Source organism: Pelmatolapia mariae, linkage group LG3_W (assembly GCF_036321145.2).
Source record: "Pelmatolapia mariae isolate MD_Pm_ZW linkage group LG3_W, Pm_UMD_F_2, whole genome shotgun sequence".
In the NCBI taxonomy this organism is placed as follows: Eukaryota; Metazoa; Chordata; class Actinopteri; order Cichliformes; family Cichlidae; genus Pelmatolapia; species Pelmatolapia mariae.
This window is the reverse complement of record NC_086229.1, coordinates 12,840,485-12,864,857: the sequence shown is the minus strand read 5'-3', so window position 1 is coordinate 12,864,857 and position 24,373 is coordinate 12,840,485. Positions and strand designations below refer to the sequence as shown.

Below are 24,373 nucleotides of genomic sequence, written 5' to 3'. Positions count from 1 at the left end.
GAAAAGGCGCGGATGAGCTTTCTAAAGTTCTACAAGTTGTGCCTCCATCGCTTGTGTGCAGATCACACGCTGCACAGCCGTGCTGCTCCGTCTTTTTCACTGACGTTTACGTGTTTGCGCGTGAGCGGCTGCGGTGACACCGTCATGAGCGATTGATGATCGGGAGCTGGTCGTGAGGTGTTAATCGCTTCTCATTACCCCACGTATACTACACGATGCACGATGAAGGCCAAAATCGGGCCGATCACCAAATCGGTCGCACGACTCAAAAATCGGCTCAAAATGGGCCAAAAATCGCACAGTGTGAGCCCAGCATTAGACCAGCAATGTTTGTTCCCCTCAGAGAAAGAAAAAAAAGGCTGCAAAAGTACTGGGAGGAATGGGAAAAGAAAAACAGCTGGCTGGAAAAGTGCACGATAACACCTATAAAGCGCACTGCACTGTATGCCGGCGCACTTTTTCCATAGGCATGCTTCTAATGGTGGGCACATGAAGAACATGAGGGGCGTGAAAGCTCGGGGAACCCTTAACCAATTTTTTGTCCACCAGGCCACGGCAGAAGCAGATATGGTCTGTAAACACTGGTTTGTTTTTTTAAACCCTCTGGTTAAGGTTAATATGGGCATGTGCAATGAATATCAGCGCTATGTGGCCAGAAGTGTGATAATATAATTTATTTTGTGTAACAAACAACTGCAAGGATAGATGATTACAACAAATAGATGACTAATACATAAAAGTAATACATAGATGAATAATGATGAGTTATGATGCGTAATCATGGGAACAAGCGGGTTTACAAACGGCAGCAGCTGATTAGCATTAGAAAAGCTGAAATAATACCTCAACTGAAGCCAATTGTACTAAATGCACTAAATGTGCACTGTGACAAGAATGTTTTTCGTTCTATTGTTTTCTATTAATTTATATAATTCTAAGTTAAGCAGGACAGAGTTCTTTTAAAGGAAGATTTACTTATATTCTCAAAAGTTAAGCGTGACAGGCTTCTGTTTAAGAAAGAGACCTGTTTTATTGTGTTAATGTTGTCATTTTGAGCTAAATATAAATAGCTAAATGATCATTTGTTTCCCATGTGTTCATATCACAAAGAATATGCATCTACTTAAATCAAATTCAAGTCAAATGGTTATAAAAATAATTTCTCACACAAAAAAGAGCTACAAAATTCACCACACTGGGAAGATGAAGACAACTGGGTTGCCCGGCCCTGGCCACGAGGTGTCCCTTATTTATTTTTCAGGGAGTTGGCAACCCTAGTCAACGGTCACACCACCGTGGAAAACTGTGTTTCCAGCTACGACCGCCGAGGCTAAAGGCTAGCCCAGACTGCTTAGCTGCGCCACGGAGGCAGCCGCTATGGACTGTCGGAGAGCTGGACAGTGACTGGCTAACGCGCTGTAGCAGAGACAGCATCGGGTCCGCAGGGAGTGGATTTAGTGTGGGTCATGTTAAGCCCCAGTCTAGGGGTACCGGAACGCAACATAAGAGTTGAAAAGATTGACCCCGCCCTGGTCCCCAAAACCATACACAGAGGGAAAACCAATTTCTTAGTGAACAGTGGTTTATTGTCTAAACTGAAGCGTGACTCCGGGGTGAACAAAGGCCAAAATAACAAACAAAACCAGCTTAATCAGTCAAGGATGTGCTACCTAAACCCTACGTGAAACCAACAACCAAACAAAAGACAAGCGCTACACCTAACTCCCTAATTGTGATAAACAGGAGAAAACAATACAGAAAACAACAAGGCAGCTCACCCCTTCGGCTTCAGTGACTATTTACAAGGTGCTATTTACAAGAGAAGGCTAATTTACACACTATATACAAGCTCAATAGTTCACGAGAATCACAAATATCACAGAGTTTGGAGGCCAGGGTCAGGTCTGTCAGTGGCTGCCCCGGGACAACTGCTGGTGAGGGATTTTGAATGTGACCACATGATCAGGGGACCAATCAGCCGCCGCCAGCTCATCCAATCAGGGACCTGCAAAGACTTAAAGAAACAGACAAAGAAACACAGCCACCAAAACAAATTATGGCCAGGGCCATAACAGACTGGTGAACGGCGACCTACTGAGCAACGGAACTGTAAGTTAGACTTTTGTGCTCTTACTGGGGAGAAGAGGATTTTTCTCCATCGTCCGGCGTGAGCAGCAAACAGGCCTGCAACAAGTGTGAATCTGAGTGTGTGTGGGGCCCATGTGTGAATATTGTGTGTTTAGTGGATTTATATAACGTGTTTTGGAGTGTATATTAGTGAGTCACTTACCAAAAGGTGATAACATAAGTTGGGTTGCTTAATATAATTTCAAAGGGAATTATTTCATTTATACAGTGTATTTCATTTGGTTAAGGAATTGGAATATCATTTGAGTTTAAAAAAGAGGTGTGTTGTACAGTATTTGTCTCTGCCCTTACGTTTGTTTGTGTTAAAGAGTTGTCTGGGGTCGTTTCTTTACTACTGGTTAAGTTTAACTTGTGTGTGGTAGAAGTATCGGTTTTTGTACTCAGTATCGGCAAGTACTCAGATCCAAGTATCGGTATCGTATCGGTTTGAAAAAATTGGTATCGTTGCATCCCTACTTCTAAGTGAAGCTACCAGGTTCAGGCCAAGCTTTTTTATCTGGAGCTGCAGTAGATGTGTGATCCATCTTCACGTGAACACTTTAAAAAGCAACACAGACACTTTAGTTAGGTCTGTCTCTAAAATCTTTATTTTATTACTTTTGTTCTGATTCATCTTTTTAGCCAAACTTAAACATCTTTATATAGGATGCAACACAGACGCCAGATATGCAAACACAGCATCATAAAACACAAACAAGAGATCCAAAGAATTCTCTCTGCGTTTCTGTGGCTGATGCTGCTGGATTGAAGCTGTTTGAAACCTTGTTGTTCTGCACTTTGGGACCAGAAGAGGAAACTGAAAATCTCTGCAGAGGTTTCAATGGAAGCAGCCAAGCACTGCTGTACAGGGATGCTGGTTCAGCTGTGGCTCAGCATAGTTTCACAGTGTGACTCAATAAAAGCAGCATGAAATAAAAGCATGATGCTTTCATCAGGGTGGAAATAAGAAAGTTTCCTCTATTGTGAAAGACGCTGGAGCTCTTTCACTCACAGCCTTACTGTTTCAGCTTCAAACTTCAGCTTTTTGTGCAGCTTTAGTGTAGAGCCTTCACCACAGTAACACCATCAGCCTCCTGAACTGGGAGGTTTTTTTGTTTTGGACTCTGATGTTTCCAGTTCACTTTCTTTGATTTCACACAGTAAAGCTTGACAACTTTTCATGTTTTTATGATAAATGTACAACTTTAATGTAAAACATTCAGAGTTTTTCTCTCGTTCTGTTTGTTTTGTAAAATTCAACACTTCACTGAGTTCTTTTGATTCCTCAGATGGAGACAAAACACTGCTCAGTAGACCATTTAACACTTTATTACTTCTAGAAGGGAGATGCGTCCTGCATGACAGGCTGCCGCGGATCTGAAAATGGTGGTGTGCTCCTAACAGTTTTATTACAGAAGCTCTCTCATTCTCGTCTAAATAACAGTGTCTCAGTAACTTTCCACTAGAGATGGTCCCCTCTTATTTACATTTTCCCAGGCAAGCATGAGCGAGAGTCTACAGCTTTCTACTTCCAAAGGACACATGGTCTAATGCAGGGGTGGGCAATTCCAGGCCCCGAGGGCCGGTGTCCCTGCAGGTTTTAGATGTGTCCTTGAACCAACACAGCTGATTTAAATGGCTAAATTAGCTCCTCAACATGTCCTGATGTTCTCCAGAGGCCTGGTAACGAACTAATCATGTGATTCAGGTGTGTTGACCCAAGGTGAGATCTAAAACCTGCAGGGACACCGGCCCTCGTGGACTGAGATTGCCCACCCCTGGTCTAATGCCTTTATTTTTCAGGGCTGTGTCCACCTAATACTACACTATATAACTTTATAACACTTATTAATAAAAAAGCATAGCATTATTGAGTCACTGCAAATTATTTAATCCCAACAGTTTGAAGCTGCTTCCTGTTGACTTCAGCTGTTTGGAGTTTCCATTTCTAAACTTCTACATTCTGAACCTTCTTCTGCTCTGAACAGATTATGAAACACTGAATGATTTCAAAACACACTTTGTCTAATAAACTTTCATCTTTCATTCTTTATACAGACTGAGTTTCTGTGGTTTGTCAGAGATCAGCTGTGATTATCTGGCAGCAGCTCTGAAGTCCAACCCCTCCCATCTTAGAGAGCTGGACCTGAGCTGGAACAAGCTGCAGGATTCAGGAGTGAAGCATCTGTGTGGATTTCTGGAGAGTCCAGGATGTGGACTTGAAACTCTGAGGTCAGTCAGCATGTTTTAGTTGTGCTGAGATGAATATGATGTGAACATTGTGCTGACACCAAACTGCAGACATCAGGCTGATATTATACTGATCCACACGGAGGATCTTCATGGTAAAGTCTGTTTTCTTCTTCTCTGGTTTAGTCCATTGACTGTAGCGGAACAATGTTCACATTTCAAACCTTTAAAGAAGAAGAAAAATCCTCCACTGGATAATTCACTGTGAAACTCTAAAACTCTTCGTTACACCTTGAAGTCTGTCTGTCAGTTCCTCACAGCACACTTTAACCATTTCCCTCCCAAAGCATCAGGACCAGGGCTTTTCTCTCTTTGATCCCACTAAGAGATTTCCACGCAAACACCTCATCAGTGGGACTCTCAGAGCTACCAGCCCTTTGCTACAATCACAAAGCTCTTCATTGAAATCAATGATGATTGGGGAAAGAAATGTAAGTAGAAATAGATGATCTAAGTGAGAACATGAGCCTTTAAAATGTCCCAGTGGGTGCAGTCAAAGCAGTCCCTCAGTCCCAGTATAGAGTCTTTGGTCCAGACTGGAACAACTGTGTGCCCAGTTTGAGCTCTCTTCTGTGCTGTGACCTGACAGACCCAGAAGGGCCATCACATCACATTTAGAAGCTCCCCTAATGGAGCCACAACACATGTCCAATACTTAGTCTGTCTTGTTCCACAAACTGGAAGAAATGATTCAAGGACTTAGTCACAGAGCAGAGATTCAAATCTCCAAAATCCAACTGGCTGCATCAGGACATATAGTCTGAAACTCTGCACAGTTTCCTGTTTGAAGCTGCTTCCTGTTGGCTTCAGCTGTTTGGAGTTTCCATTTTCTAAACTTCTACATTCTGAATCTTCTTCAGCTCTGAACAGATTATGAAACACAGAATGATTTCAAGCACACACTTGAAAACATTCAGTGTTTTCAAGTGTGTGCTAATAAACTTACATCTTTCATTCTTTATACAGATTGAAGAGCTGTGGTTTGTCAAAGATCTGCTGTGATTATCTGGCAGCAGCGCTGAAGTCCAACCCCTCCCATCTGAGAGAACTGGACCTGTTCCCGAACAACCTGAAGGAACCAGATGTGAAAAAGCTGTCTGATCTTAAGAAGAGTCCAGACTACGGACTGGAGACTCTGAGGTCAGTAGAGTGATGGAGTAAGTGGGTGGTGCTGTCAGCAGTATTGTACTAAACACAGTCAGTATGAAACAAAGATCCAGTGCTTCCTGTAAAGCTGCAGCTTCTCAGCGAAGCTGTGAGAGGAGAAGGGTGACATGCTTCAGGATTGGACACAAACACTTCCTGTTTCTGCCTTTTTGTTGCCTTTACGGCTCACATGCCCTGATCAAACACTGTCAACAGCCAATCAGCTCTCTGAACAAGGTAGCACGCAGAGCAATGATTGCATTCATTTCCATGTTTAAAGCAGTGAAGAACACAGTCTGTAGGTGAGGAAGAATTTAGTGAGAGCAGATGTTTGGATGGAATTCCTCCAGTTAACAGCTGGAACCGTCCATCTGGATTGTTTGGCTTGTTGTTGGGGTTCCCACAGAGCTCAGAGTGGACAGACCAATGTTATTCTAATGAATGAAAGTCCAAACTCAAACTAGGAGTGAAAAACTTTTTCATAAACTTCAATAAAAATCTAAATATTAGAAAAAATGAAGCAACAAGGAGTCCTAGTACAGTCCCAGCACTGAAGTCCCTGCTGCTCTTTATACTGGATGTGCTGCATCACTGACTGACAGCTGATGAAGAGTCTCTGGAAACACTCGTTTAACTCTTCTGCTCTTCCTCCTTCTCTCTGCAGGTGGGAACCATGGCATTAAACAGGACGGTGTGTGTGCTGAGAGAGGATGAAGCAGCAACAGCTTGTGTGTAGAGACGCTCTGATTGGGCCATGTTACTAGGAGGGGGAGTGGAGAGGAGAGCTTCATCCAGCAGCGACTGACAGAGGAATGAAGTGCAGATGACTGTCAGTGCTGCAGAGTGAACTGCTCTGAGAACAGCTCCACTGTCAGACACAATGTAGAGTCCAGCATCATCCCTGTGTGTCCCTCTGGATCTGACAAAGGATCATCAGTGTATCTGGACTGCTCTGCTGCTGCTCTGTCCTTCTACAGTCTCTGCACAGTCTCTGTCTGACTCTGGCTTCAGACCCTCCTGGATCAAACTCACCTGGAAAGGCTTTCAAACACCTCTGAATATATTTGAATACAGAATATATTTGATTTATACTGTAGATGTACACTGAATGTTTTCGCTCTTCTGTTAGTTTTTCATATATTTATAGACAATATATTGACACCACCTGTCTCACCATAGAGCAGTCGATGAGGTAAAAAAGATTCAGCACATGAAAAAAAAAAGCACTTTCTTTGGGCAGATATATGTTTGCTGTATGGAAAATAAAACTTGTGAAATGAAGAGTTGAGTCTCCGCCTGAACTCTACCATCAAAAGAATTGGTGAAGTGAGCGTAATTCAACAATTGGTGCAGAAACCCAGGATGGTAGGCGATCGTGTTTTGGATATCTGACTGAGCTGACAAAACACTGAGAATAAGGTTGTGACCAACAAAAGGTAAGCACAGCCTGTTTTATGAAAGTCTGCAGATTAGATTTGAATGCTAAATTACAAAGCCTGTGTATCCTGAAAGAAAAGTTGCTAAATTAAATGAGACAGTTGTGTTAAGTGAAGACAAGAGTAAAATAAGAGTTCTTGTCTTTGGTGTGGCAACCCCCTCCCCCCACCTCCACTCCCTGACGAGGGAATAGGACACTGGATTAGAGTACCAGCGAGCTCGGTTTGAGGGCCCCCAAATCCAAAAGAAACCCCAAATCATATGCTTTAGAGCAGCGGGTTATCTGATGGCACGACCATAGCTGGTCTGGCCATTGGGCATACCGGGTATTTGCCCAGTGGGAAAAATCACCATTTTCGTTTTTTGTGGGCCGATGGTTTTTTTTTTTTGGGGGGGGGGGGGGGGGGGGGGGGGGGGTTGTAATGGTATAAACAATGGTGAATTGGCCAGATGCTGGCCGATGTTTAAAAATAACCCCGTTGTTTGGTGATGGCTGTGGTGGAGCTTCCACAGAGCAGTGTTGCCAACCCCCTTAGCGACTTCTTTTCTAAAAAGTTACTAGCAACAAATCTGGCGTCTTTTTCTGGTGGTATTGGAGACTTGTGACGACTTTTTCACGTGAGCGCACGTATCGTTCTTACTCTCAACAACCAGCTAGTGCTGCCGTGGGCACCTCGCCCATGCGAAAATGCTCACAGGCGGCCGGCAGTCCTCACACAGCAGTGTGTCAGAGCAGGAGATGTTCACACCTAAGCGTACAAACTGCAAATGACTCGCGCATGAGCGAAGCCACTGTTTGTTAATGCAGGCACACACATTGCATGTGCACATTCCTGTTTCCCTCTCACCACATATCCAAACGGATATCATGACCAGCAGCTTTTACAGCTTTGGCTCCAGCAAACATCAGCTGATACTAGAAAGTAATATTAAATACATTCTAACAACAGCTTGTCACACTTAAACGAGCTGCTGTTGTTTAACCGCTGGTCTCCTCTTTCTAGCGCAAAGTGGGCGATAAACAAACAAGAAAGACTTGCGGCAGAAAAGCCGATCAGCTGATCATTGATCAGTTTCATGTTTGAAGTAATAACAGGAGAGGAAGGGGGAGAGAATGAGAGAAGTAGATGCAACTGCGCAGCAAAGGCAGAATAACTCCAGCTTTGTGTCTATTTTTTAATTCTAGCTGAAGTACGGGACAAATCGCTTCCTTTTTACCTGAATATGCAACTCCGATGGTCAGACCAGCTCTGGCTCAATATATCAGTTGTTAAGCTTAACGTGGAAATACTATGCAAACATTCAGGGATGAACTTACACACTTGCTTTACTTCTCTGGGATAGTTTTCGCCGAGATGAAATGCCGCGGTTAGGAAGCATGTAGCGAGGCTCCAAATGCTACAACAGACCGCCGACAGGTCTGGCAGACAACAGCCGCTCTATCACGTGACACATACTGCTCCGATGCGCCGAGCTGGGTTACGCCAAGTAGCGCGTTTTGTGAGGTGATTTTGTGATACTTCGGATCGGATTACATTTTTTATTTCTCTCCGATATCCGATCCAGTAATTTAGGTCAGTATCGGACCGATACCGATATGTAATATCTGATAGGTCCATCTCTACACCATACTACATGCTTACTGGGAGAAAGGATGAAGGTGTTTGGATCAGAGTGCTGTGCATACAAACAGGATGAGGACACAAGTGGATTTGTATGGGCTATGATAAAAACAGCCCATCCTCTCTGCTCTGTCACACAGACCTGTGACATTTGTTAGAACAGCTGAAGACAAACACAGACACATCTGGACACATGTGATGTTGGCTGATATCAGGGCTGCACAAGTTCTTTGTGTTTGTGATCATGAATAATAGAAGTGTGCCTGTTGAAGATCATGTTTCTACATGATTATATGTCCTGTTATTGTTCTGTATTATATTCAGCTTTCAGCATCCTTTCCCAGCCCCTGTTACACCATCCATACAAAGCCAATCTGACTGTGAGCCAATGTGTTTGATAGTTTGTGTTGGATCAATAGATTTGACAGACTTGGTTTCATCCAGAGGGAAACAGTCCAAATTCAGATCTAATGAAATGACGGAGGCTGTTTCCTACCACGGTGCTAATGTGTGACTAACAAGGCTCATGGTCTCCAGCAGACAAGCGCCTGGAATGAGGTGAGCTGAGTGTTGCTTTGGTGGGTCTGTGCCCACGTCATGCATCAGGATTCATATTGGCAATAGTTCATATCTCTGTTCTTTAGCCTTCATCACAAAGCTGTGAAGGAAAAACAAACATCTAACAGGATTTGATGGATGCAAAGTCCACTGAGCTCTTTGTCATTTACAAACTTGTCCAACCAACAAGAGCACAGATGAAAAACACAGTGACACTTAAAGGATTTTGCCATATATGAGCATAGATTACTTTCATATAGATTTGCAATGCAGGCTTTTGGTGAGCTGCTGGGTTCTGTCTAATAATCATCTCAGCATTTTACAATAGAATAGCTCTTTATTAGCTCTTCATTTATTGTTATTGGACATGAAACAAGGAAGCTGTGTTTCTCATTGGATGTTAGTTTCATGTTCATCAGGATCATTTTCTAAAGAGCTGATATTTAGACCATTTACTGCACTGGCTGCACATTCTGTCTACATTTCTCTGTATGTGCTGTGTTTGTCTTTCATATTTCTCCATATTGACACAAACAGTGAACAGCAGTAGATCTACTCTTCATCTGTTTTAGGCCCAGTGAAAGATCTGAAGCAGAAATGGTGTCATTAGGAGAAGAAGAACGGCGAGGAGGCAGCAGCTCTTAAAGATGAAACACAGCAACTTAGCCCTGAGCTCAGAGAGCTTCACATGAAAAAGCTCCTCAAGCAGATCATGTCAGAGATTTGTCATCAACAGGAGGAACTGTTCATATCATAGAATGAAGGATGCTGTCAGCTGGATGAAGAAGGTTATTTAATGGCAAACGTTCACATTGAAGTCAAATTGTTGTGGTGTTGAACAGATTCATGGACTGATTGTCTCCAGAATGTTAGAAGAGCTTCAATGAATCATTAGAAACAACTTACAGCTGCACAGTTGTGTCAAACACATCTTTGTGTCATTTTTGTGTTTCTACATGTGACACACGTCTAAAACATGCACACAATTTGAACACAAACAGGGATCATTTGTTCCCACAGCCAGATGCTGAGAGCCATTTCCTTGTAGTCCTGTGTCTATATATATGTACCATTAGATGTTATTGGAATGATTGTCAGCTTTGATAGTTTCATGTATGTTTAGCTGGACGGCTGTTTGATCCTCCACATGTTTAAAGGTGTCCAGTCCTGAGACACTGGGGGTGGAAACAGCTGTGATGTCATTGGACTGTCACAAAGACAGAAGTGCATGAAGTGAGCAGCCAAGGAGCCGCTGATGTTTTGGATTCAACAGCATTTGAAAGGTTGACACAGACACATTTGCACATAGAAAGCTGAATTTGTCATATGCCACAGTGAACTCACTGTTCAGTGTTTTTCAGGAAGCTTCTTAACTGCCTCTGCTGCCAAACAAGCAGCTGATGTCCTTGAGAAGAAGCTGAAGAAGTCTTCAACAACAAATACAGGAAGTGGACTTTCAAATACTAGATTCACTTTAGACTCACACAAGAAATGACTCAACTAGCTGTGTTTGATTGACTCCTTTGACTCTATGAAAGCTCAGTGTGTGTCTGTACACAGACTGTTGTGTTGGACTATTATTCAGTTGTTTTCAAATGTCTGCATCTCAGTGTAGATGAGGCTGGGGGTCATGGGAGGCCACCATAGCAGTCTCTTCAACATCATGACATCATCATAAATGCTGCTGGACTGTCTGATGGGCTGACGGTGAAAAAGCCGTCGGGAAGGAAACAGAAGACATTTCAGAGGCTGCAGCAGATTTCTTTGATTTGGGGCCTTTTTCAGCTTTATTGGACAGAGCAGTGAAGATAAGTGACAGCAAAGCAGAGGGAGAGAGAAAGGGGGCGTGGTCAGAATCAAAGCCAGGCCAGCTGCTCTCCACCTCGTGGCACATGGTCAGCTGCTCATCCTAGTGAGCTCCACCAGCAGCCCTTTCACACAGTTTACACTGTCAAACACTGTGTGTGGACCTCAGCTAACAATAGGCTCCATTTAAGTCTGGACTACATGCTTTTATATTGAGGCAGATTTTTACCTGTTTTTATTCCATCAGCAGCTCAACATCATGAGCAGCTTTGACATAAAGACATCAAACTCAAGCTGACTTTAAACTGGATCTACTTTTAATACAGGGGCTCAAAAACAACTCACATCTTTATTATATATCAGGACAGAAAGTCATCTCAAATGGAAAACAGCTTTATTTGGAATAATCAGCACTATCAACTGGTTTGGGATCTCCACCAGTTTCATGTCTTTACAGCTTCTCCAACACAGTTCCTGTAAAATCAGCATCTTCACTGAAAAAATGGGAATTGGCAGGCTTTTGAATTTGCACAAATGAATTTAGTTAATGCTACACAAGCCTTTCATGTTTCTCTTATTTCCATGATTGAATAAAGTACCATTTACTTGATTATAAACAATACTGAGACTACTCATTTTTCTTGCATTGATTTAAAGTGACTAAATTAGAATACTAAAACCATTGTAATCGTGTTTGACCACAAACGGAAATGATGCAATATTTTCAAAGACAACAACTAAATATGATTGGATAATACGACCTAGAGTCTTATCCCATAAGAAAACAACATAATTTAAGGAGAGCGCAATTGACCGCCAGATTCTGGAAGACTGTTAAGCAGCATGCAAGCTTTGGCACTAAGTCAGGCATACTGAGAAGGTAAGTAATTTAAATACATTTGTTTTAGTTGGGTACGTTTTCACAGAATTGTTGTAGTGCATGCTATATGAAAAGTAATCTGTAATGCATCTACATGTTGTTTTTACAGTGCTAGCTAAAGTTGGTATTAGCTTTGTGGCTAAAGCTGAAAAATAGTAACAAATTGCACATAGTCGGGAGAAAGCAGCTGTTGTCGGTCAGATATGGAATTTATGTCTGTGACAGAGAGCACTGGCGTTTTTGATGGCTTAGCAAGTTAAAACGTCACTGAGAGAGCGCAATAGTGTTTGTGTTACTCGTGCTAGTTATGGCTACAGTGGATAATTTGTGTGGCTTTAACCGTCAGAGTTTAAGAAGCTGGGAGCGAAACAGTGCCGTACCTTAATTCTTGCTGCTGACACGCACTCAAGTTATAGTAAGGATCCTGCCACCTTAGACGTGGGTTTAAGAACCTGTGCCCATAAATGCCAAATCATTTTTCCATTTAGTTATTGTTTTAGGTGAAGCGTCACTTACTTGACTATTCTATTGGTCAAGCCCAAATAATACAGCAGATATCTACAAGGAGATAAGTTTGTTCAACAGAGTATGTCTTATTAAGTGATGTATTGTGAATTTTCCAACATTGTCCTAACAAAAATTAGGACCCTTTTTTCTCCCTTTTTTTCTACTTTGTGTAGAACATATGTGAGCTGCTTCTCAAAACATTATGTGTAAATGAGAGAAAAATTGGTACTTTAAAGAAACCATTAATGCTCTTCTAGACTGAAATACCTTTTTTCAATTAAAATTAATGTTTTTTGTGATGGTGGAATTTTTACCTTTATGATCACAGAAGTCAAAACATCAGATGATGACAGCTTACCATCTAAACTCCCCATCTCTTGGCAAGTCTGAATTAGAGGTCTCAGCTGTATCGGCCTTTCTAGTGGATTTGCTTAAAGAGGAGATAGCTAAAGTCATTAGGTACATATTCCCTGACATTCTAGAGGTCAACCTTGCACAGTATGTGACATTAAAGGGCATAACTTATAGAAAGGGAATGGTATTGGCCCAAAGGGCAGCAGGTGGATTGCCAGAATACTGAAAAACCATATCTGCATTGTACCACAGCATATTCTACATTGTCAGAGAGCTTGGTGGCTGGTACAGAGAGCACGACAGAGCTTTTGAGCTCAGCCCAGTATCCACAAGAATATTCACTCTCGTTTCATTCTGTGAACTCCTTGATACTTATCCATTGGTTGACTATAAGATTGGGTCCGTCCACATTGTGACTTTAAAAAGGCATATAGAAATAAAAAGTGTTCAGATAAGTGTAATAGGTTCAGTCACATGTATTTCATTAGATAAATTCTTCTTTTTTATGTCTGATCTTTATAACTTTGACTATTGGATATGGATACCTGTATGAAAACTAAACTGAAATGATTCTTTCTGAATGTCTGATATGTAATTCTTTTTTGCCTACAGAGTCCTAAAGACTGTTTTAGCTGACGGAACCTGTTGAAGGCTCACTCTCTAATGGAGCGCCTGAATCAACTGAGGATCTCATCGTTGAAGTCAAGAGACAGTGTGGTCTTCAGGGCAGTTTCAGACTTCAGTTTATGGATTCCTTGTTTAGGAATGAGTTTCTTAACCTTACCTCAGTTTCAGAAGTAGCAGACAAAGGGACTCTTAAAGCTATTGTCAAAGCCCACCACATGGACATTAAAAAGAGTAACAGAGTTGGTGAAACTCAAGATGGAAAAGACTTTCATACAGAAGACATGAAGTTGTTCGTGATGCACCAATGGTGGAGGCTTTCATGGCAAGATGGCCTGCTCTATTTGATTTCCATGAGGTAAGGTTTGCCTCATACACGGTGTTCTTGTGGTATTAGCCTAAAATGGTTCAGGCACAGTTGTTATTCGACAGCCCATTTCTTCAGCATAAGTGATTGCAGCCTTCTTCCAGGTATTAAATCTTTGAAGCTCATTCTTCTGTGCTCATGTTTTCAGATCAACGCTGTGTTTAAGAGAATTGCCACCATCCCCCCTCAAACAAAGTTCCTGGCTGAGCTGGATCTCCACTTGGACAACCTGGTGAAGTTGGTCAACAGAAGAGGAGCGCTTGGACTAATACTGAAAAGAATTGTGGCACAAGTGCATAATGTAAGTGATAAAGCCTCAACACTCACTTAACATGATCCTCTTTGCATGAAACTTTATAATTGTGGAAGATTTCAAATGTTTTCCCATGATAAATTCTCTCATTTTGTATTTTTACATCTGCTTGTTTTTTTAACCTTCAATTTGTCAACTTATTAATTGCCAGTAAACCTATTATTAATTTGTGTGCCTTTACTTTAAAAACATTCATGTAAAGTTCACTATTAAAACTTAAATGAAGGACAAGGGCTGAATAAAGATGCTAATTACATACATTTCATTTCAGTGTGAAGATGCTGATGCTGAGTGTGTCAACGGAGTGTGTATCTACATGGGTGAAGACCCTGGCATGCTTATCCAGGAGTATGTGGTATGTACTTGTCTTTTATTTTCCTTTTTCTTTTTTTTTTTTTCGGACTTTCCACAGTGTGTCATATTACTTACTTGGCATGAAATGACTAACATGGCTTCTTTTTTACAGGGCATGGAAGAACGTGCCATCAGTGAGACTGCTGAAGACACCACTGTTCAAATTTAAAGAGGAAGCTTCAGCAGAAGAACAAGAGTTGTCCTTGCAGGCATCAGGGTGGCGAATAATTTGGATAATGAAGCATTTGCTGTGATAATGCTATTTGGACTCATGTATGCATTAAACCTTGCCTACCGTGCTGACCTCCGCTACAACTTTGACGTTTTCCAGAAGGTTTTCATGGAACTGGATGGAGCTGCACTTCTGCAATTCTTTGCAGTTTTTCATTTTGTGTTCAGTAACGTTATATTGCTTATGTTTTTATTGCTTTCCCCTCATGTGACTGCAATGCAGGATGATTTTTCCTTTTGGTATCATGTAAGACATTTTTACTGACGATTTTTAGCAATATGTTCTAAGTCAACCTTAATGTCCTGCTTACATGTTTAAAAGCAAGATTAAAATTAATGTAGGTGTTTGGTATTAGTTATGTAACAATGTCATTTAAGGCTCAACTTAGTTGAAATCTTGTACAGGTAAATACTTGTCCAAAAGCTGAAACTGTTGTCAAATAATACACAAGTTATATTTGTGTAAATCTGTTTATTCATAAAAGTGTGTTGCTTTTTTTCAGGTAGTCTTAATTTAGTTTAAATTTTCAATTGTGTAATTAATACAAATGTTATATGTAAGAGATGACAGGATCATCTATAAGCACTTTCTTTTATTTGCTGCTAAGATCAGTTTTTTTGTGAAATATTTGCAAATGTTTTAAATTTTTCTTTTAGTTATTTCTGCAGGCTATCTTTAAGAATGTGCTAACAAGTTTATATGGATGTGATTTCGGGGTTGTTCATGGCAGCTTGCTGCTTTCACTGCTGTTACAATTTAATAAAGGTGAATTGTTCAGTAGCACTCACAGTCTTTGCCTTTTTTGTCAATAATGATCAGTTAATATTTCAATTGAAAAAATTAAATAGGATTTAAAGCCATAATTTGTGTTGCAGGAACATAATTGCAATGTGTTTACATTACACAATATCATTGCGTACCACTGGCAATCAAAAATAAGTTGATGTTAAACATTAAAATATATTGAAATTATGCAATACATTGATATTATAGTAACAGATTAATATTAGTACATCAAACATGATTTTTTAAAGTAATCTGATGTAAGTAAAATACTTTGATTTGACAAGCATTAATTACTTGAGGGAAAGTGGAAAATTACGTCAGTCATACTTATTCATATTATGTGGGACCGATGTACACAATAAAATCAAGTAAATTGAAAGAACTTTTTTTTTCAGTGTTTATTGGTTTGATAGTGATTGATTATTCAGTCCCAATCTGCTGTCATCTAAAGAACAAAATGATGTTTCTATGAGTCAAAAAGCTCCAGATGTTGTTCACAAAGAAAACAAAGATTAGGAAGTTAAACACAAAGTGTTTGGAGCCAAAATGTTCCCAAGCTGCTCTTTTTGAAATGGCAGAGGTACAGTGGTGTCTAACAGCACACTGTGGAAGGCAAACATGTTCTTGTTGGATGAAACTTCATGAATCCTTTGTAGATTTGAGCTTTTGGAGCCTTTCTTTTCTCTTCAGGTGTACAGAGGCTGAGGAGGCAGGTGAAGCAGGTGGAGCTGTTGTAATGCTGGCAGAGGGTGTGTCTTAGTAACTCTGTGAGGTAGAACTGGATCCAACATTGTGGATGTGTTGATGTTGGAGCCATTAAGATTCTCTGCACACTGTAGGATTTCCCTTTGATTCACTGCGGGGGCATTTTGGAGTCTGTCAATGAAACTCTTCATATTTGTGTTTGACACCAGTTTATAGAAACAGACAAATGTGTCATGCTTTTGTTCGGCCTCCACAAATATACACATTTGTTCATTGGTTGGACTTTTTGGAAGGAGACACATTGAAAACCATGTTAATAAGATCTTGTTGTTTCCTGTGGATCCGACACAGAAAGTGGACTTCAGACAGAAAGCGTGGAAGAGATTTTAGAGGCCGTGTGTGGCAACAGGAAGTTTCTGTATGTTTGCTGATCTTCCATGTGGAAAACAACACGTGATGTTTGTGAAGTTCTACAATGATCATTGTTCTGACAGCATTTTGAGTGGGAACAGTTCAAACTGGGAGTAGTGGGAGTTATTTACTGATTGAAACAAGCTGAATGTTTCTGTGCACGATGAAGATCAGCAGCTCAGCTGATCAATGAATTGACATCTATCAGTCATTTCATGAGATGAAGTCATCAGCAGACATTTGTTCTAACTGTGTGATAAATGTCAGAACGTCAGGGCTCTGCTTTAGTCACTACTTGATGATCATTGGCTCATTGTTGAATCACGTGGCCCAGTCTGACCTCTGACCCTTTGCTGCAGGTCTTCTGTGTTATCTCCACTTTCATGTCTGATCTTCTGCTGTATCGTCCAAAATAAACATCTGAATCATTTCCAACACTTCAGCAGATCTTTAATTTGGGCAGCACAGTACAAAATAACACATATTGTACTATACTGCCCACTTCCTGATCTTATTGGATCTGTGTGTGAGGTTGGTGAAGGACACACATGTTTACTGAGTGAATCGCTGCCATTAGGAACTAGTTTTTATATCACAGCCTAGAAATCACACAGGACCATTTCTGCAAGTCAAAAGTCGTCATTGGAGGAAAATAATTGTGTAGTTTGTGCGACTGTTTTTTGTAAATGAAGAATTGTCCCAACTACACGTGCTGCTGACCTTTGACCTTTTCTTTAGGTGCACAGAGGAGTCTGTGGAAACATCCTGAGGCAGTGCTACAGATGTCTTCAAATAAAGTGGTGTATTATCCATGTTTTCTATGGATCACATCAATATCCTGATCTAACAAGCCCCCTTTTTGTGGATTTTAGAGCCTCTGACTTTTGCTGCGTCTGCGTCTCATTTCAAGCACAAGAGCAAGAAGTGGATGAAGAAATGGGGCGAGTGGGGTCAGTGTGGTGCATGTCAGCTGTGCTCATGCTTTCACAAAGAACATGTGTATTCATTGGCAGCATTAAGGTGCACTTTAGTCTTCATAATAATAAAGTATTGTGACTTTATTATTGTGAATCCTCACAGTCATGTTGCAGCTCTGCTTTGCTTTAAGAAAATGTTCTACCAGGATGTTACTTTCCTAAACGTGTTCTCCAAATGTTCCCAAAGACTTTGTTCTAAGTAGTTCTACATGATGAAACATTCACAGTAAGTTTAAGGACACACAAACACCATCTGTCCTTTCATCATGTGTACAAACGTGTTCAGATGTCAAATGTACCGTGAATGGATGCAAATGTGGATCGTTCCAATAAAATGAGGCAGTTTTGTAAGTGGATCCCAGTTTGAAGTTCATTGAAACCTATAAGAACATGTTATTCAAACCAACTTTATCCAACAGGAAGAAGCATCAGGGGAACAGGAAACATTCAAACATGTTTACTGTAAGAACTGCACAAAGGAAGGAAACACAATCCTACACACGAGCACTTTAAAATGGACATTTAGCTTTTCAAACATCAGGGAGTGCTGCAATAACAACACTGTGCCCATTCTGATCAGACTGAAAGATTTATAGAGATTTATCCATGTGCTGGAAAAGGATTTGATATCAACATATCTGCAGATTAGTAGGAGCATTTTCTTCATATTGATTTAGAGTTCAGTACTAGGAATATGTAGAATTAACATCTGTGTACATGACGAGTGATGAAAACTTTCAAAGGACGTCAGAATTGGTGTCTCTATCTGTGACTGTCCCAGAGGAACCTACCTGAGGGATTATTAAAGATCTGTCTATCTAGAAAGACTTGCATTGATTCACAGTGTACAATTCTTTCTAATCTATTAACATCTTCCTCCAAATCCTGTTTCTGCTGCATCAGAAGGGCTCAAACCTCCTGCTGTTGTCTGCTGGACCATCAATTCTACTTTATGATCATCTTCAAAGATAAAAACGTGAGTTTCTTTGTGAACTCTGTGAAATGATGTTTAGTTTGAACCAATCCTGTGTCAGCTGCAGCCACATCATTGCCACGCATACAAATGGCTGCGTTCCTGTTTAGACCTGCTGGCTGTCAATGGGCTTCATTCCATTTCAGACTGCCGGTGGTCGCTGTGATCTAAACTCAACATGGCTCCTGTGTTAGAAGAGCCTCTGATTTTAAACTTTGCACATTGAATAGTTTCTTTGCAACACTATGGAGCTACCAGCCCAGTATATGTAGCCCACAGTAGATGGAGTTATCAAGCTGCACTGACAAACATCAGGACTCATGTGATCCCTACATGTGGACCTTTCACACATGGATCCAAGTGCAGATTCAACTCTGCATTACATTTGACTTCAGCTGTTACACACTTTCATTTTCTAGCTGTGTCACTTCCTGCTTTTTGGATCAGAGAGTTTATCCATGTCCACAAATGTTTGGCTGCATATTTGTATCATCTATATTTTCAGTCTTCATACAGCCGATATTTCATGTGGACTCCAATCTGCCACCTGCCATCACGTTTTCAGGGTTCATTCAGTGTTGAAGTGTAGGACAAACAGCAGCACATGTTCTCTAAATGTTTGCAGTCATTTTAAATGAAGCTGATACTACATGAGACATTTTGCACATTTATTGTCTTTGAACAGAGAATAATAAAGCCATCAAACATATACAGGCTGTGCAAATACAAACTTCTGTGGTGCATTTGATGACCTGCAGATGAGAACAAGTCGGGCTTTTCAGCCCTAACACAACCTCTTTGTTCTCAACACTACAAAACCTTCAAAGGCTGATATGCAAGTTTGCATGAATCACCAACACAGTTGTGTTTGTTTCTAGTATAGTTATAAATAAGCTGATCAAATATCTGCTGACTGATTAGATCCAGTATCTATTACAGATGAACTGGATATCACAGCATGTTGTTAATCCGTCATATCAAACTAAACAGTGTTGCTGGTGTAAATATCCTCCAATAAAGTCAGATGAGGGCTGCTGTTGCCAGGTAACGATGATGTCACACTGGATCTTCTGATCTTTAGCATCGTAGCGCTCGGAGTCTGATGTTGGCTCATGTGTTGTCAGACACCAACATGACGTTCTACTAGTCAAGGCCTCACCTTAACCCACTGATGCTGATCACACAGACCCACTAATAGAACTGTTTGATCAGGTTTATGCAGCGTCACCATTAATGTCACATTTAATCACATTTACATTACAAGCCCACTACAACCATTATCAGCATGTTACATTACATTATACATCTGCACTGATTTAAAGTATTTTAACATGATTCATTTTTTCCACCTTAACAGTTCATTCCTCAAATCAAACAAGATATTTGACCCTCAAAAAATGTACCAACAAATAATTTTGCAATAAAATATTTTTCAGTTTTTCCAAGTGAATTCAAACAAGTGTGTTTAACAGTGAAACCAGAGTGGAAGCTGCTCATATAGAGTCCAACTCAGGCTAAAAGTAAGTTGAGTAGAGCAGCATCATCAAAGTGTCGGCTCTCTGAACACGGTGCAAGATCGCCATCTGCAGGACAAAACTAGTTTTTCTCCTCGTCAACCTCAAGATGACGTCATCGTACAGCAAAACATGCAGGTCAGGTGACCTGACTGTCTGAGAGGCGGAGTTAAACTGTGGCAGGTAAGCATGTGGAGGAGGAGCAACAACATGACGCTGGAACATCATCATTGCATTATACAGTTTCCTCTCTAACTGGATGCTGCTGTGAACAAGAACAGCTGTGGAACCAGAGTCCTGAGTGTCATCTATGGATGAATGCAGGTCAGTGTGTTGCTGGTGGAGGTGATGAATCACAGTGTCCATCTCACGTTCAGCTTTTCTTCAGCTGCTCTGCTTTTCAGCTCCATTGGAATATCACCTTCTTCTGTCTGAGAAATATTCATGAAACAAACCTGACAAAACAAAAACAGCAGCAGTAACAGTAAATTGTACTTATAAACTCACTGAAAACCCACATTTGAACTCTACCTACTTGTTAATGTCCATGTTCTTTGCAAACAATGCAGATGTTTGTGGATGGTGCTGAGGATTTCTATGACATCTTTCAGTGAATCCCACAGACTGAGTTCTTCTATCTTTGTCTTAACGTTTGCTGTCTCTGAACCAAAAGTGCTCCAAATCACATTATCCATGTTCTCAGCCAGTGGTGTGACTGGTGTGGAGACAGGTGAACCAGTCTGACTGAAGCTGGGAGGTGACGACTTCATTTGTAGATATGAAACTGTGACAGCCCACTGAGTTTTCACTATTATTTTTATCTTGTTTGTCCTGAAGCGTTCTTCAGTTTGGCCATGATACTAAGTAGGAGAAGAAAATAAGACTAAACCTGGAGACTTTTGGGTTGAAAGCATTAAAATTAAAATGAAAGCCACCAGTTTAACGCAGTACTTGCTTTACTAGCTACAACCAACTGTACAGCAGCCATTTTAACATGCAGTCGAAGAACACTGCCTTCATTTATGTCATTGTATTTGACCAAAGATTTAGCCAAAGTCATGTCAAAACGGCAACACGTTCATTTTTTAGCAGGTCCACCCACACATTTACACAGGTCACAGCAATATGAGTCAAATATGAATGTTAACTTTATCCAGCTGACTTCAGTATCTGACCAAAACCACAAAGTGAATGAATTGGTTGGACTATATGAATAACCTGCTGATTTTGAATTTAGAATTATTAAAAGGCCAAGTGACATCATTTTAGAAAATACTTTTAAAAAGCACATTGGAGCGGAGCTACTTTAAAACAAAAAATAAATCATAATGTAAGTTATAGTAGTCATTTTCCACACAATTAATATGTTTAATGTTTAGACACACCTGTAATGCCGTCCTCTAGCTCGATATCATTAAAGGTCAGCTTGTAAAAAAAGCTTTCGGTTTTGTATCAAACTGGAGTCTGTCTGTACTGGATCCGGATTTATCGTCGTCCCTCCAACAGCAACACAGCAATCCGGCTCACCGATTGGTGCTAAGGACCTACTGAGCCTGCTAACAGGTGCAGGAGGGCCAATCTGAGCCACAGTAATGGGCCTGATAGCTGCTAATAACACCCATTGATGGACTGATAACATCTGAAACAGGTGGAGTACGAATACAGGTGGAGGAAGAAACAGCACCTTCTTCCTCTCTCCTGGATATCGATGTTGGCCGATGCTTTCTGGACACATTTGCCACTTTGAGCTTTTTGACCTGAAGGGTCTGTGAAGCCTGCATCTGCTCCAGCATCTGCTCTGAGAATGAAAGTCAATGATGATGCTGTGAGCAGCATGTGGGAGCAAAGCTGGAACACCTGAGGACAGGTGTGAAGAAGCAGGGAGTCAGTGCAGACAGAAAGCCTCAAAGCTTTGAATGAGAGGCTGCAGGAGCCCAGAGCATAGACTGGATATCAAAGATGGCCTGTTTGGAGTGAGTGCATTTGGAGCGGATGGTGGAGCGCTCAGTTTCTCAATGGATTCATGTTTCATGTTTGAGTCTTTAAGTCTCCATGTGTCCACAACTGTTCCCCATTTGCCCTCTAGGTGGCCTCAGTGTGCTCTCAGTCAGCTGGTTTAAAACCATAAATAAATATAAATAAAAGGATATTGTTGCTGCTGTGAGTTCGCTTTGTTGCCACTCTGTGAGGATTAGTAAGAAACACTTGAAGAAGTAGTTATTTATTATTTATCACCTGCGTTCCTTTGAAATGAAGTCAGATGGAGTCCCTTTGTAGAGCCACTGTCATGTGACTGACCACATGATCACATGCATACTCTGTAAAACTGAAACATCTGCATTATATCATGGTTTGGTCTTTCTGTGCTTTGACACTTGGGGCTGTTATTCAGTTTTTAAAGTTAATGCTAGTCTGCTGAAAGCTGTAAACTTTTAATTCACAAATCAACTAAAGTGGAAACATCAGAATAGCGGAGTTTATTTCTGTTCATGATCAGCTGATCAGGTTTGTGGTAAAAAGATTATTTCCTGTTTTTTGTTATTCCTTCTCTCTAAAGAAACTGAGTTATCAGCAGAAACCAGTCAGTGGAAGTGTCACATGAACACTAACAACATTTCTACATGTCCAGACTCCATTTCTGCTTTTGTTTCATCCAAACTTCCTCATATAAATGCCTCCCGTTCTGCTAAAAGTTTCACTTGTCTTTCCTCAACTCAGTGTCTCATGATCATCTTCACCACAAACAGCAGAAATCTGCAACTCCATAGTTCACAGTAACGGACTCACAGCTGGACCAACAAGGCCGAGTGGAGTCAGAACAGCAGCAGGTTTGAATTTAACTTTTCACTCAGACGTTTTTTTAAAAGTTTAGACTCACACTTTCTCCTTTTTGTGTTTTTGATGGATGTTAAAAATTCCTTCATGATGTCATTTTATTTCCATTTGAATCCATGTTTTAAATGAAAGCCATTTAACAGCATTATTGTCATGGTCCTGGGTCGGTGACCAAGCGCTTTAAGTTTATTATTATCCTTTTTCTAGTTTACTCTGATTTTGTATTTGTTCTTAGGGTTTGAGTTGTGTGTTTCTTTCATTCCTACCTGTGTCTCTCCTCTGTGTTCTGTTCGTGTCCCCTGTTGGTTGTGTAAAACAGTCTGTGAGTTTCCTGTTTTACTTTGTAGGTTTGTGTCTCGTTATGTCCATCAGTTCCAGCTGTGTCCCCTCCTGTCTGCCATTTCCTGATTACCTGGTGTGTGTATTTATACTGTGTGTCTGCCTGTGCTCCTCGTCGCGTCGTCTGTGTTCATTTCCTATGTTTCTCTACGTCTCCCTGTTCTGCCGTCCTCATCTGCCATCTCTGAGTTTCTCCCGCTGACCTTATGTTCCAGGTTTGTTTGTTAGTTTCACCCAGTTTAGGTTTATGTTCAGTCCTGCCCTCACTTCTGTTATTTTCACTGTAAATAAACCTCCACTTGCATCTCCATCACCATCCGCATCTTGGGTCCTCATTTATTCATCACACGTCTGCTGCCCCAGTCGTGACAATTATTATATGAAAACAAGTGATGTACAAGCAATGTTCCCTCTAATTTTTCATGTGTCTGAGCGAACACACAAACCTCATGAGCGATCCCTTGGACCACTGTGAGCGACAGCGGAAATTTCTGTCCACGATGAGATAAAGGAGAACACCTGATACCTGCAGGCCTGACAACAGGAGATGTATCACTCCTGTAACACCTGTAACATTCAGCAGTCGCCTCATTGTTCTGACACAACAAAACTATTGACTACACTACACACTAACTACACAAGATTTGCGCTAAACATTGCAAATCTCTCACATCTCTAAACATCGCTGTCACTCCTAAAACTTCCCCCTTCCTAAACAGCTAAATGCAATGTTGCCATATCATTTTTTGATTGGTCGACATGGTACATTTTTCGACCAATAGGAAAGGGTGGGGTTTTTTTGGTTTTGGTTTTGCTCACAGGTGGAGAGCGCTTTTGAGCGTTTTCCTTATAAAACGCTGTTTTTACTGTTTCTTCCCGCAGTAAATATAAACAACGATAGTATTCAGGAAGAAAACCAAACATTGCAGATATTTTTATCATAACTCTGGTTTTACGTGGCCTATCAACACAATTTAAAAACTGGTATAAAGTCCAGACTTTTTCCGTATTTCTTCCGTCTGTCCTGCTCACGCCTCCAATGGTTGTACACGTTGTCATTAACGTGACTTCACTCCACATCAGCCACGTCGCTTTGCTAGCTAAAACACCGGTGTCGGCACATAAGGACGCTGTCATAGCCTGTCAACGACGTTGATTGGCTGCGTATATACGAATGTAAATCCCATTATTGGCTTGATCCCATATGGGAGCAGACAGTCACTTACTGACTAACACTGCAAAACAGAATTGTTGAA

The 24,373-nt window shown here is 40.9% G+C and overlaps 2 protein-coding genes across 2 annotated transcripts in view; one reads left to right on the top strand and one right to left on the bottom strand.

Moving 5' to 3' along the window:
• The window catches only part of LOC135932483 (NACHT, LRR and PYD domains-containing protein 9-like), a 46,906-nt gene extending 40,177 nt beyond the window's left edge, over positions 1 to 6,729 (top strand). Inside the window, exons 7-9 of the mRNA XM_065469965.1 lie at positions 4,186 to 4,359; positions 5,344 to 5,517; positions 6,188 to 6,729. Coding sequence (XP_065326037.1) covers positions 4,186 to 4,359; positions 5,344 to 5,517; positions 6,188 to 6,206 — 367 coding nt within the window. The 3' untranslated portion in view covers positions 6,207 to 6,729. The remainder of the gene's footprint in view (positions 1 to 4,185; positions 4,360 to 5,343; positions 5,518 to 6,187) is intronic.
• LOC134620609 (uncharacterized) overlaps positions 1 to 24,373 on the bottom strand; it is an 823,316-nt gene that overhangs the window by 264,139 nt on the left and 534,804 nt on the right. The window lies entirely within an intron of this gene.